We start from the raw sequence: 15,517 nt of genomic DNA, 5'->3' as shown, positions 1-15,517 counted from the left end.
AGGAAGAATGTCCACCTGGCACTGTTATTCTTTCATTTTCTGCAACCTTCTTGCCTTTCCATGATACTTGCATTTAGAGCGGTTTCCAATTGAGTGTCGTAAAACCAAACCAAAGTAATTACTCTGGCCAATTGCAACAGATGTAAACAATAAAACGAGCAAATCAGAATTCGGCGCAAATACATGTAACTGGCGCCAAGCGCGGGACAAAGCATGCGGCCAAAACACGATTGGTTTTGGTTTGGATTCACTAAGGTTGAAAAAGTGGCGTGAGTTTTGTTAACCAATCGTAGAGCGTAGTAATGCAAAACCAAAGCAAACACGAAATTACTTTCGACACTCAATTGAAAACCACTTTAATTTCGGTTATTTGTTGTTATTCTTTGTGTAGTTTACGAGAGAAGTGGTCTACTTCATTGATGAAAAGGCGGGAGTACTTGGATGAGCAGATACACTCCTTGATTGACAAACCAGGTACATGAAAATAACAACCTCCCGTGCTGTGTCAGATCGTTCCTGTTTCTCGCCCTTTAAAACTGGACCAAAACCAGTTTCCTGTTTTTGAAATGTTTACATGGCATCAATTTTATCATTGATGGGGTTTTCTAACTACATATCAGTGAGAAACGCTTCTCTTTTACTTCTCTCCCGAGGTCGGATCCCTTTTTACTTAGTAGCAAAAAAAAAAAAAAAAATTGGTACTGAGTAATGTTTGCAGATAAATTTGACGGTGTAGAAACAGGTAAAGTGAAAGGACCGGACAAATCTGTTTTTATTTTGATTGCGCGTTCAAATTTTAAGAAAACAGAGTCTTTACACAGGTTATTCTATAGTACTGTTGGGTCTTATGCGTTTTTCGCTATTTGAGCGCGCGAATATTGGGATGTTCACTCTCGTCCTAATTCCCGCGCGGTCAAACAGCGAAAAACGGACAAAAACTCTACGGAAGCGCTTGCTATGCATGCTAGTTATTTAACCCAATAGCGAAGAATAATGATTAAAATCTGAGACTGAGAACTTTTTCCGATGCAGTTCTGCCATCTTATAAAATAACCTTTAGATGCCGTTTTGCTTGCTCTGCGTTTGAAACATACTTGTAAGTCGACGTTTTCTGATCGCCTCTATCTTCATTTGCAGACAAGTCTGCGAGTGATAAGGAGAGGGAAAGTTGGATGATAGATCAGTGGGTTTGTCTAACTGAGGAAAGAAACGCAGTCCTTGTACCTTTACGCGGAAGTGGAATTCCAGGGGCTCCCCCACTTGAAGGGTAAGGTCATGAACTCACAGTCACGGAACAGGTTTAAACAGGTTTAACCTGTAGCTCGGTACTAACCTCTTCATAATCAAGAGTGCTGAAAGTAAATATAATGGAAGACAACGAAAGAAAATTAAATTCGTTTTGTGATTTGTCGGGGAAAAACAACATCATATGAAGGAACTGCTCAATAGCTTTCGTTCAGTGGTCACGCTTGTGACTTTCATTCGCGATTTGAAAGTTAGATTCAACTCGTACAGCATAATAAAGAACACCACAGGAGAGTACTGCTCAGTAGCTTTCATCTGAATGGTCACAATTTAAGATTTCATCCGAAGATTGAAAAGGTAAAACCACCTTGTACAGCATAATAAACAGCACCACAGGAAAGTACTGCTCAGTAGCTTTCATTTGAATGGTTATACTTTAGGATTTCATCCACAGACGCAAAACTTGTAACTACCTTGTACAGCATGATATACAGTTGTACTAATAGTACTACAGGAAATTACTGCTCGGTAGCTTTCGTCTGAATGGTCACACTTTAGGGTTCCATAGACAGACTCAAAAAAGGTCGAACTGTTTAACTGTATAGCACTGGAGACAGCCCACGGTAACGTGGTTGTGTTTTTCTGTACTCAGTGGTTAAATGTATAATTACTTTTTATCGAACAGAACCGTGCCTCTTGGAATGGAAAAGTTTAATCCAGTGATATTCTTGGATTTACAAAACGGTAAGGAAGATAGTTTTCGCGTTGAACGAGGGCATCATTTGAATGAGCAGATCGTCGTACTTCACACCATGGTTCTCTCACGTAGTGCCGTGCTATTTTAGGCCACCGCCGACCGGTTAGCTCAGTTGGTAGAGTACCGGACTACCGTGCGGGAGGTCGCGGGTTCAATCCCCGGCCGGACCAACACTCAGGGTCTTTAAATAACTGAGGAGAAAGTGCTGCCTTTGCTCTGACATCTGCAAATGGTTACACTTTCTAGTCCTCTCGGATAAGGACGATAAACTGTAGGCCCCGTCTCACAACCCTTATTTGTAAATAACTCTGTGGGACGTTAAAGAACCCACTCACTGTTCGCAAAGAGAGGGGACGTAGTTCCCGTTGTTGTGGTCTGGTCTTTGTGTGTATACAGTGTACACTCATGGTTGGTCGGGGAATGGTTAGGTGGTGTCTTTACGTAGCAGGGGACCTAGTGTTCTATTGTATGCCCACCTGCCTTAGGGCGAATTTGTAAAATGCAAAATCCATCAAACATGAATGTGCCGCTGTCCTACAAAATCACACTGTCTTAAAGGGGAAGTATCATGGGGTTTTAGATATCTTTTGTTAAAAATGATGTAATAAGACCTTCACGATGAATCAGCTGTCAAATAATTCTAAAATGAGGAGAGGAAAGAAATCAACTCAATTCTAGAAAGAAACAACTCGTGATCTGTTCAAGCGCATTTTGGAAACAACAATGCGAGAACTTGAAAAACAGTAGCCTAACATTTTTCAAGTTTCAATCCATACCGGCCTACTCTGCCCCTTGCCAGATGCACAAATCGACAGTTTTTTTGCATTGGCGTGATAATTTCTAACAAACGTGACAATTGTTTCGTTGTTTCTGCTGAGAAACAAACATTTTTGGGTTTTGAAATGACAGCAAATTTGCGTGATACTTCCCCTTTAAGGTTACCCTATACCTTCAGAGGTGTCTCGCATCCAAGCGATGTAGCTCATCTGGTTTAAACTGTAGATACCTACACCCTTATATCAAATTAAAGCTTATAGAGCTGGCTATCAAACTAAACCAAGAATTTTGAAATAAAATGAATTGCCGAATTTTTAGCGCTGTTTTCTCGAATCAATTTTTTTTTTACTTGGAGGAGCCACTTCAAACAGTTAAAACTCAAAAAAAAAATTGTTCGTTTGCCTTCAAATTTGGACAGTAGCTAGTTTAACTTATAGACAACAAAAACGCGTCTGCGAACTTTCTCTTTCGAAATATTCTTTCACCGAGAGCGATTTTTGTACGATTACTCCACATTTTTTTCATCCTATTTTGAAAATGCTCTATAACTTTTCATTGAGATTGAATATGGCAAAACGCAGACACGTTTTTTTTAGCACTTTGGGTCCATAAACTGAGGAGCAAATTAAATTAGCGAAAAACAAAATTCGCTTTGACTTGTAGCTTTAAAAGGTGATTCGGACGCTCGCATTTGGAGGTCGTGAAAAATTCGACAATTCATTTTATTTCAAAATTCTTGCTATAGTTTAATAGCCAGCTCTATAAGCTTTAATTTGATATAGGGGTTTAGGGCACTACATCGCTTAAATGCGAGACACCTCTGAAGGTATAGGGTAACCTTAAGCCTGCTTGAGCTCGAAGGGGTCTCCTCGCTTTGCGCGCGTGCGCGATTCCCCTCTTCTCTTTAACTTTTCAAAGCCTGCCAAGCAGGTTAGATATAGCATGAATTTGCATCACAGAATCACCTATGATGGCTTAAAATAGCAAAGTAACGCTGTTTAGTATAATTGTATATTTAGATCGTGTTAGCTATTTTGTTTTCACACCATTTTTGGGTTGGGCCATGGGCCATGGGCAGCCTTTTAGACTCGATCATCTAGTTATGATTTAGTGTTCAACAGGGATGCACTATTTTATATTTGACTTTGGGAGATGGGCAAATGCTAAACGTTTTCTACAAAGCTTTTGCTAGGAAATCGTGCCAGCATAACAGAGACCTGCCACAAGTCAACTAGACTTCACGAAAACAGCCTTTAAGGCTAAGAGTTGTAAAGTAAAGGAATACAAATCCCTACCCCCCCCCCCCCAAAAAAAAAAAAAAAATAAATAAAATAAAATAAAATAAAGGGTCCGTCCCTTATTGCGTTCGACTTATAAAGAACGCACTCCTAATACAGATCAAGATTGTATGGAACAATGGATGAATGGATCTTTGGACGCGTATCTGGCATCTCACGCAGATTTTGCAGTTGCGGATGACATCATCACCATCTTAGCAAAGGAGAGAGCCTGGGATCGAGAACATCGAACGCACTCCCTAATCTTTGATTATTAATGTACTAGTAATAATAACGGTCTTCTTTGAACTCTGTAAAGCGACAGCGACAGCAGCAACGACAACAATAACGACCTTAGTTAGAAAAGTAAAAATACCAGTATATAGTAATACAATAGAGCACAGATTTTATATTGGCCGGTTACGACAAGTTCTAAACCTGTGTTTTCTTTGCTTGTACAGATGAAGTCAGGAGTGGTTGCATGGAGGAAGCAGGTCCCGCTGGGGTGGACTCAACTCTTAATTTTGAAAACCCTGATAACATGATGGAACTTCCCATCATCAAGTACGACCAAAAGCAGGTATGAAATAACTTGTATTTCTGATTATGATCCCTGTTTATTTTGGAGGGGGGAGGGCTACGTTTTGAATTTTGCGGTAATGCAATATGTGGTCTTATCGGGTGGAGTGGTGTTCTATAATTTTCTCATAAAGGTGCCTTTACGTTCCATATTTATACCTTGGTGTACTCTTACGAAGAGGCATTTCCGAGTTGCTTTTCAACCTGATTATGAAAGCGACAAAACTAATTGTAACGTGAAAAGCTTTGCACTTAACCTCGCTTTCGTCATGGGGTTCGAAGCAACTCGGAAATGGCCTATTCGGAAAAATAGGAAGCTCCCTGAAGTACTCCCCTTCCATCCCCTAACCCCGTTTTTGTCTCCCTCCCCCCTCCCCGAAGCCTACCCTCATCACCAAAGTAACAGGCACGTTTTGGCCACCCAAGAGTAGTAGTCGCTTGAAAGGAGTTTTTTTTTCCTGAAACGAAAAGCCTCTAAATCCCGAAAGTAACGATTACCGTTACTTTAGGATATAGACTTTCACTGTCAAGCGCAGCGTTTCCAGTTCGCAGTGAAGTTATAATGTATTTATTTGACTTGTAGGTCTCCGCCACTGTGCTATGGGACTCATCCATTCACGACTCAGTGTTCCTCAATCGTGTCACACAGTCACACGAGCGAGTGTATCTCATCTTAAAGGTGAGTTGGTTATTTCTGAGTGACTTCTGGCAGAACTTCTCCAACTTCAGCATTCTGTTGTTTTAAATTCTTTAATCGCCAGTGTGATCATCCCCTAATTTTTCCTTCAACGTTTGTATGGATGATAATCGAGCAAATAAATTACAAGGAGAAGGAAATTATCACTAAAGAAAGTTGTCAACATGTTGTGTTGACGATTTTAGGGAGTTTAAGCAGATACGACGACGGCTATTTAATGAGCAAAACAATGGCCCCGCACGTGCGTTATAAATGTTGGTAACTTCTGTTTGCCGTCCTCGACAAAACAACAACCTAAAGTGACTAAACTTAAGGTTTTGTAGAGAACGTGAGCACATGACGGTAAAGTTTTCACTCTGTGTCTCAACTTGAATGCCGTTCCTACCAATTTTGTTTCAGGATAGTTCAGCTACATTTTACAAGTTGAACGACTTGGGATAATCGCGAAGTAGTGCAACTAACGCGAACATAAGTTATTATATTTCGAATGTCTTTTCGTTGGCGTTGCCGTCGTGGTTGCTTGAAGTCCTTACTATAAATTCTCTCTAGCAGCATCATAAGACATGTATTGAAAGAAGTAAGGAGATTTTGCGTCTTGGTATCGAGGCTAAAAAAGCAACTTATTCTCTGTAGGTTATTGTTCGTCTGGCCAGTCCCATCTCGATGGATTTGGTTCTTAGAAAACGGATATCTGTTAAAATATACAAGAAGCAGAGTTGGAAAGACAGCCTGCTGAGAAGAATCGCCAAGGTGAATAAACGAACTGTTGAATTTAAAATAATCTGTGATGCTAGTTTTCTGTGGGTTTGAAGTTCACTTGTGATATGTGATTGGTGCGTGCGCCAGTGTTAAATCGCAATAACGCTGACCAGTATTTTCATTTCAATCTGGTTATGCTTCTATTGATTCAAATTTGTTGTGCACGTTTTTTTTTCCCAGGATATAATAACGAAATCTGGGGTGACGTATGAGCTTGTTTCGCATATTCCACGGGTAAGTAACTCATTAAGGAGCTAAAATATTTGAACGTTGTCGAGTCAAAACGCTGGCGCATATATCTTATTAGATGTTTGTGTGTTGTACTGTTGTATATTTTTACGAGTTGTGCAGCAGGCGCGTCAAAATACAAACAACGAGTAAAAATATGCTGCACCCCGAAACATCTAATCAGAGAATAGACCCTTCTCACTCGGCGGCCATGATGATGTTGAGTCTCGGGGGAATAAAATGCTTTGCTTTTGCACGATAAGCCTCGGCCTGACGCGAATTCAGTGCGAGGCTAGCCGCGCAAAAACAAAGCATTTTATTCTCCTGAGACTCAACATGGCCGCCGAGTGAGAAGGGTCGATTATTGTCAACTTAAGCTGTTCTGAAAAACATTGAAGAAAACTATGAGGGGAAATTAAAACAAGATGAGCTCGCTCGCGTTATAGACCCGGTTATTAAAACCATACAAAAAACTGGTTTTTAACTGTAAACAATACCTAACTGTACTAATATAATATCACGTCTTATTATTCAACACATTGTAACACTGCCCAAATATGGTCATGGTGCACTGAATATTCGTCGTCTTTAGTCAACAGATGTCCTGCGATATACGTTACTTCGTGCGTCGGGAACAACATTTGCAAAATAAAGGTCGTCTCCACTGTGCTTTGGTATCAATGTGTTTAATAATAAAACAATTATTCGGCTCAATCTTGAGGAATATCGCTTGATTTTTGCCAATATTCCGCGCGATTTCACATGATAATTGTTAACTGTTCGTCTTCATTTCGCGCGCTATTCGAACAGTACTAAGTGGAGTTCTGTTAGTTGATATACTGTAATTAACTTTATTACTTTTTCTTGGACACGTAAGGCTTCTAGAACACCAAAGAAAAATAACCAATGATCTTGCGCAAGCAGGATACAACCCCCTGATCAGTTCTAAGCGATTTTTTCTAGATGCAACCAAACAACTTGGAATGAACTACTGCAACGTAATGATTTCAGGTTACAATCCATTTCCCTCTTGTCGTAAGGGAAGGAAAAGCTCAGAATAAATTTAATAGAGTAGAAACCCTTTGGAAAGGTAATACTAAACTGTAAAAGAGCAGAAGATTGCCACGGAGTAGTAACAATGAACTAATAAAAATTAAAATAAGCTACCGGCGGAACTTGTGACGTAGCTTGTTTAATTGCTTGCGCAGCAACCTGGAGAGGAGACAGAAGAACGAGAGAGCCTGGCGCAAATGGCTGCACAAGCTGTGGGGGAGGGGGAGGAGGAGGATGAGTCTGTCCTGAGAAAGTACAGCAAAGGAATATCACATGTGGAGAGTCTGTTGGCATTGGACCGTCTGAGACAGGTAAGGCAAGATTTGATGACATAGCCGACTTCACACTAAACTATAGTGTAAGACACTGGCTTGGCTCAGCAGAGAGACACCAGAAATCTTTGGGATAGCTCTTGTTCATTCTTAAAGAAACTGGTTCTTCACTTCAACAACTCGACAATAATTCTACAACTATTCAGTTCCATTCTACGTCTACTCTACAAGTAATCTAAGACTATTCTACTCCATTCTACATCTTTTCTACATCTCTTCCACGAGTATCACTCAAATCACGCCTTACTTTATAGTGTGCTGTAAACATGTTTACGACTGTAATGCAACCAAGGCCAGATGGTCCCAACCAGAAATAAGAATTGGTTTTGCCAAAAAACACTTACAGGAAAGAACAACACAACTGTTCTAAGAAAATAGATAGAAAGGGAAACCAGTCAGCCTGAAAAAATCCTAAAGTACTCTACCTTGATTTCAACCTTCGTGGAGGTCCAAGCCAAGGTTAAAGGAAGTAGGCAAATCTGTCTACAGAACAGCGGTTAACTCTAATCTTTGAACAACAGGAAAATGTCAAATAATCTGGAAAATATTCATCAAAACTATCGAAAGGAAATATCAACTGTATTCTAAGCTTCACTACAATGGGGAGGGGGAGTAAAAACCAAAACTAAACTAAACAAACAAAAAGATAGGGTGTGATATAAAGCAACCTCGTCACCAGGTTCTTCGCGATATCCAAAATCGTGGTACGGAGAAGACCCTGGCACACCGGCGCTGCAAAATACTCCACGATTCGTCGAATATTTTGTTACGTGAAAACACTTGATTTTCGTCTTCGCTACACCTATGGTAAACAGCCATACTTGCCGATCACGTGACAAAATACTCCTCGATTCGTGGAGACTTGCAATAGAGAGATTTACTTTCGTGTTTACGGCTAACGCCAAACGGGAAACGTCAAGCCGCTTTTTGTTCTAAAATTCATAAACTTGTGTTTCTCGTACTCACTTCTCTCTTTTTCGTGTTTGCTCGATAGCTGTCGCCTACTGGGTGGAGATAAGCTTAAACAAAAAAAAGCTTCATTGTTTTTCATCAAATAGAAAATTTCAGCCTGGCGTTTGCCATTTGCCGTAAACACGATGCTAAATCTCTCTATGTCTTCTCCGTACCGCCATTTTGAATTTCGCGAAGACTTTGGATGAGGTTGGATAAAAAGTTGCCGTATTCTCAAAGCTCGCCATCCAACAAAAGGCTGACGTTGAATAACTTTTAGAAAACTTCGAAACCGTCTTTTTTTTTTTTTTTTTTTTTTTCAGCATCCTAACTCACACTTAACGTCAATTTAAGTCCTCAAAATTGAAGAGCCTCCTGACTGCGTAATGCTGTTTTAAATTTTAGTTTGAGATAAGTCGTGATCAGCTCAAGGGAGAGCCTTCTCTCTATAGTGACCGTATGGTCAAGATTTTTGTGCTTCCCAAACTGTTTTCACCACATTTTTGGTTGGATATTTCTTTCTTTCTGCAGGAAGTTATGGTCAAAGAAAAACTGGCTGCTATCGGCAAACCTCTGAGAAAGTTTGCCAGCACTCCAAACTTGGCAGCTGCGGTAAGGAGTAATCTTTTTTTATTTTGTCCTTCTTTCTTTTCCTTTTCTTTTCTTAGGCAGTTTGATTGGTCATTTGTGCTGGCGGCTGTTGCTACTTATAAGCCCTCAAACAAAGAGTTCCTTGTGGCAGTGAAAACTCTGCGCAGAATTGGACAACTGATGCAATGCGCTCAATTTACATTAGATATTGAAGTCAAGATGAAGTCGACCTTACTTGTGGTTTTCAGAAGAACGTTGTCCTTAAGATGCTGAAATTTAGCTTTCTTCCGTCTGTTTCTTTTCAAAGAGGGAAACAAAATTTGCTTACAATTTTAGCTCATTTCAGAACTGACCAAAATTTTAGCTGTCAGCTACGAGCAGCAACGCATAAAAGCACTGCACGATAGCTGAGAAATGGCTTGACGTTGAACTGATAGCGGTAAAATGACCGAAAATTGAACTGATAAACGATATTCCTGCACCCTTATCCAAACGCTCTGACAATACGCCCTTTGAGGTCAAATGTACCCATATGAACATCACACGACTTCCTTAGACCTGTTTTGTAATGTCAGTCAGTTAATGTCGTCTTCATTCTTGTATCAACAGTCGAGTGATTTGTCTTTTGGATTCATTGGAAGCAGTCGTTTTGATTCCCCAGAAAGCAACAAACTTTGGAACACCAGGGTATGAAACCAAGAGCGAAGATAACCTGTATTTGGCTTAAAGAAATGCGTGTTTTTTAACCCATGAAATGATATCCGAAGGTATTGTCATGGTGGTATTCCCAGGTTTCAAAGTTAAGCCTTGAGTTTGAGGAATAGTGTTTTGCTGTAGGAACAGATGAGGACGTCAACGTAGTCGGTGAAAATTGGTCTGACGGAGATGCGATCGGAGGGTGGGGCGGTGTAGCTATCTTTGAGGAATGCCATCGGATCAGTGGGGCATTCTGCATCACGTGTAGTACTAGGGAAAAAGGAGAGTTGTTCAGAGGTTGTTAAAGGGTTATGAAGGTACGAGTAGGATATTGGAGTGTGAAAACCCTTAACAGTGTTGTTCTGTTGCTATGTAGAAACAATCCCAGAATGTTTTCCCGTCTTAATTTCCTTTTCTAAATAATTCCTGGAAAAAATTTAAACTTTAAACTCCGCAAAGCATTAGACCTTTCAAAGTTTTATTTTCACTGGACCCTGATAACCTGCCGATTCCTCTTTTTTTTTCGGCTTGGGATCATAGTTCTATTGTTGGTTCCTTTGTCCTCTCTACCAACCATGTAAGACCTTGCATACGGTGTATGTCGCGACGGCAGAGTGCTGTTACTTTAGTTTATTTTGTAATAATTGTAACATCCCTGCTTCTGAACAGGCATGGATTATTTGAGCCATTATAATGTCGAAGTTTCCTCTGTCGTTTCTAATGCTTTTTTTTTGTGGGGGGGGGGGGGGGGTGGGGGTGAAGGCGGGGGAGTGGATTCCACGGGGTGGCTCTTCCATCCACTGTTTCCAGGTCAAATTGGAATTTGGAAATGTTGGTTTTTGTGGAGGGAGGAAAACCGAAGTACCCGGAGAAAAACCCTCGAGCAGGGACAAGAACCAACGACAAACTCAACCCACATATGACGCCGAGACCGGGGATCTAACCCGGGCCACATTGGTGGGAGGCAAGTGCTTTCACCACTGCGGCATCCCTGCTGTTAGGGTAGGGGGAGGCAGGGAAACCCGAAGTTTCCGGTTTAAACGTTGTCTTCTTTTATTTCAGAGTAACAACCAAAGTGAGTATACCCTCTCAGGAAGTTTCACGGATCCACGGCCGATCAGGCCAACCAAAGAGGACATCTTAATTGATCTTTCACAGCTTAATGACCAGTTCAGTTCGTCGCCCAAAAACACCTCCGGAGTCGTGCTGCGAAATTCGGGTAACTCTTCTAACTCGCGTCCAAGCTCGCTTTTGCTGGAACTAGAAACGCTTGAGGAAGATGAAAATTCCCCTTCTCCCACCCCAACTGTCAGAAAAAATCCGCAGACGTTGTTTGACTTTAACCCGGCGCCAAATCAAGAGGAGAATTCCGACGGGACGATCAGCCCTCTTTCGGAAGATCTTCGGGAGCGCTCGGTTAGTGTGGATACATTAAAGTACGAAGATCCACTGTCGCCGACTCCGACGCCATCGGGCGAAGATTTGGCGACAGCTTCTACGGAAACAAGCGAGGTCCAATCAAATGATAAGGGGAATCTTATCAATGTGAGTTTTGCTAATAAAAAAAATGCAAAAGCAAGCGCGACGTTGAATTTGCTCGGGCTGAAGGATGCGCTGGATGACTTGGATGATGAAGACGATGAATCTTCGTCGCTTCTTAAAACGCCTGCGAAAGAAAAGGAGGAGCTATCGGCGAGTCTTGCTGAGCAGCAGCCAGAACGTTTTGAAGGTAGAGAAGACCTCCTAGGTTCCTCTTGCGAGTCTGACGAATTAAACGTGAACTCGCTAGATTCACTTGGAGATTTGAAAATGGGACAAGTGATCTGCGTTGGAGACAAAAAGACGGGAAGGATCAGATATATTGGGCCGACTGACTTCGCCCCTGGAGTTTGGATTGGTGTAGAGCTTGATACACCTTCAGGTAAAGAACGTGTGAGAGTGCTGTTTTTGGGCGAGATGACCAAAGCCCGAATTTTTTTTGTGGGCGAGTTAACATGTGGTACTGATGAATCGCTTTGTTGTTCCCTTGCTTGCTTGGTTTCTGTTCCTTTAGCTTAGACCCCATTTATATATTGTTTGTCTTGATACACCTTCATGTAAAGGAATTTGTGTGAAAATGCTTCTCTGGGCGAGTTGACCATGGTGAGAAATTGTTCGTGGGCGTGTTAACTTGTGGCTTGATTGCTCTCTTCGCTCGCTTGCTCGCTTTTTTGTTTTCATTTTTTCTTGCTCAAGCCCAAGGGAAAAAAAGGACAAAAATTGTAGTAAATCACCCTTAAATTCCCAATACATAACACAAATAACAAACTTGAAAATGTTTACATTTTATCTTCAACTAAACTTTTATTGCTTATTATATCTACCCGGATTCTTGAAAACGAACCCGCTTCTTTGAAGTTCAAGTTTCACCCAACCATTGCGCTCTTCACTGCTGTCAATCATTTTGCGGTCTGCCGGTTGTCGCCGAAATTAAGATTGACAGCAGTGAAACACGCAAATCGTTAGGTGGGGTTGAAGTTCAGGCTCCGTGTGTTATTAGGGAGTTCAAGAAACGAGGACGGCAACGGTAACGAGAACGTCACAAAACAATTGACTTAATGAGCGAAAACAATCGCTCTGCACGTGCGTTTTACATTTTGGTACATTTTTTTACCGTCCTCTGCAAAACAACAACGTGAAATGACCAAATTTTAGGTTTTCTCGAGAACGGGAGCGTATGACGCAAAATCTTCTTTATTTTTCCTTACTTTGACGTCGTTCATACTAATTTAGTTCCTGGAGAGTTCGCCAGCATTTTCCAAGTTAAACAAATTTAAATGATTGCGAAAGAGTTACAAAAACGAGAAGTTATATTTTTAAATGACGTTCTCGTTGCCGTTGCCGTCCTCGTTTCTTAAACTCCCTATTCCCTCCCTATTCCCTTTTCTTAAACTCCCTATCGCAGTTAAGTATTGTTCTGAAAAGTCTTGGAAAAGTCCATGAATTTTCCTCTTATAAAAGAGTACGAACCCTGCCCTTGTGTTTCCCAATGGGGAAAATATAAATGCATTGCTCTTGTTATTGTATCCTTCCTTTTTTCCGATCTCCTGTGTTCCTTCAGCTTTATCGTTTGTTCATTATTTACCTTCATTCTTGTATTTGAAATCACTTGTGGGATTATAGACGTTTGTGTCTCTTTTCTCTCAAACCAGGAAAAAACGATGGCTCTGTGAGTGGGCAACGCTACTTCGCTTGTAAACCGAGATACGGTTCATTTGTGCGGCCAGAAAAATGTTTTCCCATCGATTCGGTGAAACGAGAGGCTCCTTCACCTGCTCAGAAAAGCGCTGGGAAGAACAGCAGCCCAGCGCAAAGTCCTGTAGTTCTGCGAAAACAGACACGTGACAATCGACGCAAGAATGAATGGAAAAGACGATCGAACATCCTGTTTTAAAGTAGGTGCTATTCTGGAGACAGTGGCAGTGGAAACCTATTTTAAAAATCTCTGCAAGGATAAGTGGACGTAAGCCGAAAAACTGGAGGCGATCTCGTGTCGACGAATGAGTGGAATAGACGTATGTCAAAGAAGACACTTCGATGGGGATCACTCGACTGGTAAAATAAGGACCTTCTTGTATAGGGAATAAGAGGGAAACCAAGTAGTTTCAGATAGAGTTTAAATTGGATGATAACGGTTAGTTAAACGAAGCTGCGCTTTTCTTCTTTCGTTTTGAATTATTTGAAAGATAGAAAGATATAGACAGACAGACAGACAGAAGGACACAGACGGACGGACAGACAGACAAACGGACGGATAGACAGACTCAAACGGACCGATAGACGAACGGACAGACACAAAGGGACGGATAGACAGACACAGACAAACGGACAGACAGACAAGAATGTGAAAAACAGGTTTATGGTGTACTAGATTCATTTTTAAGGTTTCTTTTTCATCTAACGACAAGGCAAGTGGATTCCTCATGTTCCTCGGGCAAAACGATGTTTAAAGCCATGTGTTAAAAGATCCACTAGATGGGTCTATGATCGATTGATCGATGCAATGAAATAGAAGTGAAAATTTAAACTTGTGGCATTACGGGACACGTATTTTAAGCCTTCTAATTCTACAGATGTTCCGAAAGCCATCAACGAAATTTTGAACAAGTATACTTTCTACTCAGTGGAAGAAATAGTAAGCTTACGCAACAGCACGGCTGAGGGAAGGGAACGGTGAGGTATCGTTGTGTGACCAACATGACATCTTAGTACCTTCACATTTTTAGGCAATTTTTGACTAACACTTGTCTTCTCTGATCTGTGAGAACGTGGAAACCACGAGCGGTAGGAATGTTACAATCTAGAGTCATGAAAACTTGGCCGTCACGTTAGTCACACAAGCACAATTTGCCGTCCCACCACATCAGCTGTCCTGTTACGTAAACTCGTTAATTAAGGACGGTGCCTACTAATACAGAAGTATTTTGTGAGGCTCATGACCATGCGCCAAAAGCAGATCTTGCAAGGGCTATTGAAATCCAAAAAGAAATTTGGGGATAGCCGCGCATTTTTCAGAGATAATTAAGCAACAATATTTCTTAAAAGCGCCAAAATATAAAGCAATGTATGGCAGTTTTTACTAAATTGACGCTTAATTATCTCTGAAAAATGCACGGTTACCCCCAATTTTCTTCAGGGATACCATGAGCACTAGCTAAGTTCTGCTTTCTCCGTATAGTTTTAAACCGGACAAAAATATTCCTGTATTAGTGAGCGCTACCCATAAGAAACCCGAGTATCTCGTGGTGCGCAGAACGTATGCGTAGTAACAATAGTAGGCACCGTCCTTAAATGAGTTTCTATGAGACGGGGTAGATGACTTGTAATCTATTCGGTCAGGTATAGTACAGCGAGCGAACACGCGAGCTCACGCGAGTCCACGCGAAAATCGTCTTACGCTCGCTCGCGTGAGAAAATAAAGGACTTCTCGCAGTCTAGAGTAAAATAATTTTCGATGGTATGAAATTCCACCAAACCCATCCTCAGCTCCCTTATAAAAAAATATGAAAGGTTTCTTATATTTTAGAAATGCAAAGATTTTAAATCCATTTTCAGTGAGAGTGGGGTTCTCCCATTTGCCATCATATTTTCGCCGGAAATCATTGTGGAGATTACACATTTAAAAATAGATGTGACATACCGTTTTGCGATGGCTTAAAACACCAGCTGAAGTCTATGGCTTTCTGCACCAAGGTGTAATTTTCATTAGCTTTAAGGACGGTGCCTACTAATACCGAAATATTTTTGCGCGGTTTATGACTATGCGGGAAAAGCAGATCTTAGCAAGGGCTATTGGAGTCCAAAAAGAAAATTGGGGGTAAGTAAGCCATTTTTTTAGAGATAATTAAGCAACAATTACACTAAAAAGCCGTAAAATACAAAGCAATGTATTCCGGGTCTTTTTTCAGTTATTATTTATTGTATTTTGTTTTCTTACAAATCTCTGAAAAATGTATGGCTACCCCCAATTTGTACTTTGGACACGAAGAGCACTTGTTCAGTTCTGATTTCTCCACATAGTTTTAAACCGCGCAAA

At 41.0% G+C, this 15,517-nt stretch overlaps 1 protein-coding gene and 1 long non-coding RNA gene across 8 annotated transcripts in view; one reads left to right on the top strand and one right to left on the bottom strand.

Annotated features, from left to right (window-relative positions):
* The window catches only part of LOC146463362 (uncharacterized), a 403,676-nt gene that overhangs the window by 20,337 nt on the left and 367,822 nt on the right, over positions 1 to 15,517 (bottom strand). The gene's annotated exons all lie outside the window — the stretch shown is intronic.
* Positions 1 to 15,517, top strand: part of LOC146463380 (kinesin-like protein KIF13A) — a 54,538-nt gene that overhangs the window by 37,673 nt on the left and 1,348 nt on the right. For 6 of the 7 annotated variants that reach the window (XM_085084470.1, XM_085084471.1, XM_085084473.1 and 3 more), the window contains 12 exons: positions 392 to 474; positions 1,138 to 1,267; positions 1,931 to 1,989; positions 4,518 to 4,636; positions 5,219 to 5,314; positions 5,966 to 6,082; positions 6,272 to 6,325; positions 7,528 to 7,683; positions 9,187 to 9,267; positions 9,856 to 9,933; positions 11,005 to 11,863; positions 13,134 to 15,517. The exon at positions 13,134 to 15,517 is cut by the window's right edge and continues 1,348 nt beyond it. In XM_085084470.1, the coding sequence (XP_084940596.1) occupies positions 392 to 474; positions 1,138 to 1,267; positions 1,931 to 1,989; positions 4,518 to 4,636; positions 5,219 to 5,314; positions 5,966 to 6,082; positions 6,272 to 6,325; positions 7,528 to 7,683; positions 9,187 to 9,267; positions 9,856 to 9,933; positions 11,005 to 11,863; positions 13,134 to 13,375 (2,074 nt within the window). In that variant the 3' untranslated portion in view covers positions 13,376 to 15,517. The remainder of the gene's footprint in view (positions 1 to 391; positions 475 to 1,137; positions 1,268 to 1,930; positions 1,990 to 4,517; positions 4,637 to 5,218; positions 5,315 to 5,965; positions 6,083 to 6,271; positions 6,326 to 7,527; positions 7,684 to 9,186; positions 9,268 to 9,855; positions 9,934 to 11,004; positions 11,864 to 13,133) is intronic. The other variant, XM_085084472.1, reaches the window with a different exon arrangement.

This window comes from Pavona decussata, unplaced genomic scaffold, assembly GCF_977016875.1.
Source record: "Pavona decussata unplaced genomic scaffold, jaPavDecu1.1 SCAFFOLD_178, whole genome shotgun sequence".
NCBI classification, from domain to species: Eukaryota; Metazoa; Cnidaria; class Anthozoa; order Scleractinia; family Agariciidae; genus Pavona; species Pavona decussata.
Note: the sequence above shows the minus strand (reverse complement) of the source record. Positions and strands in the feature narration are given on the sequence as shown.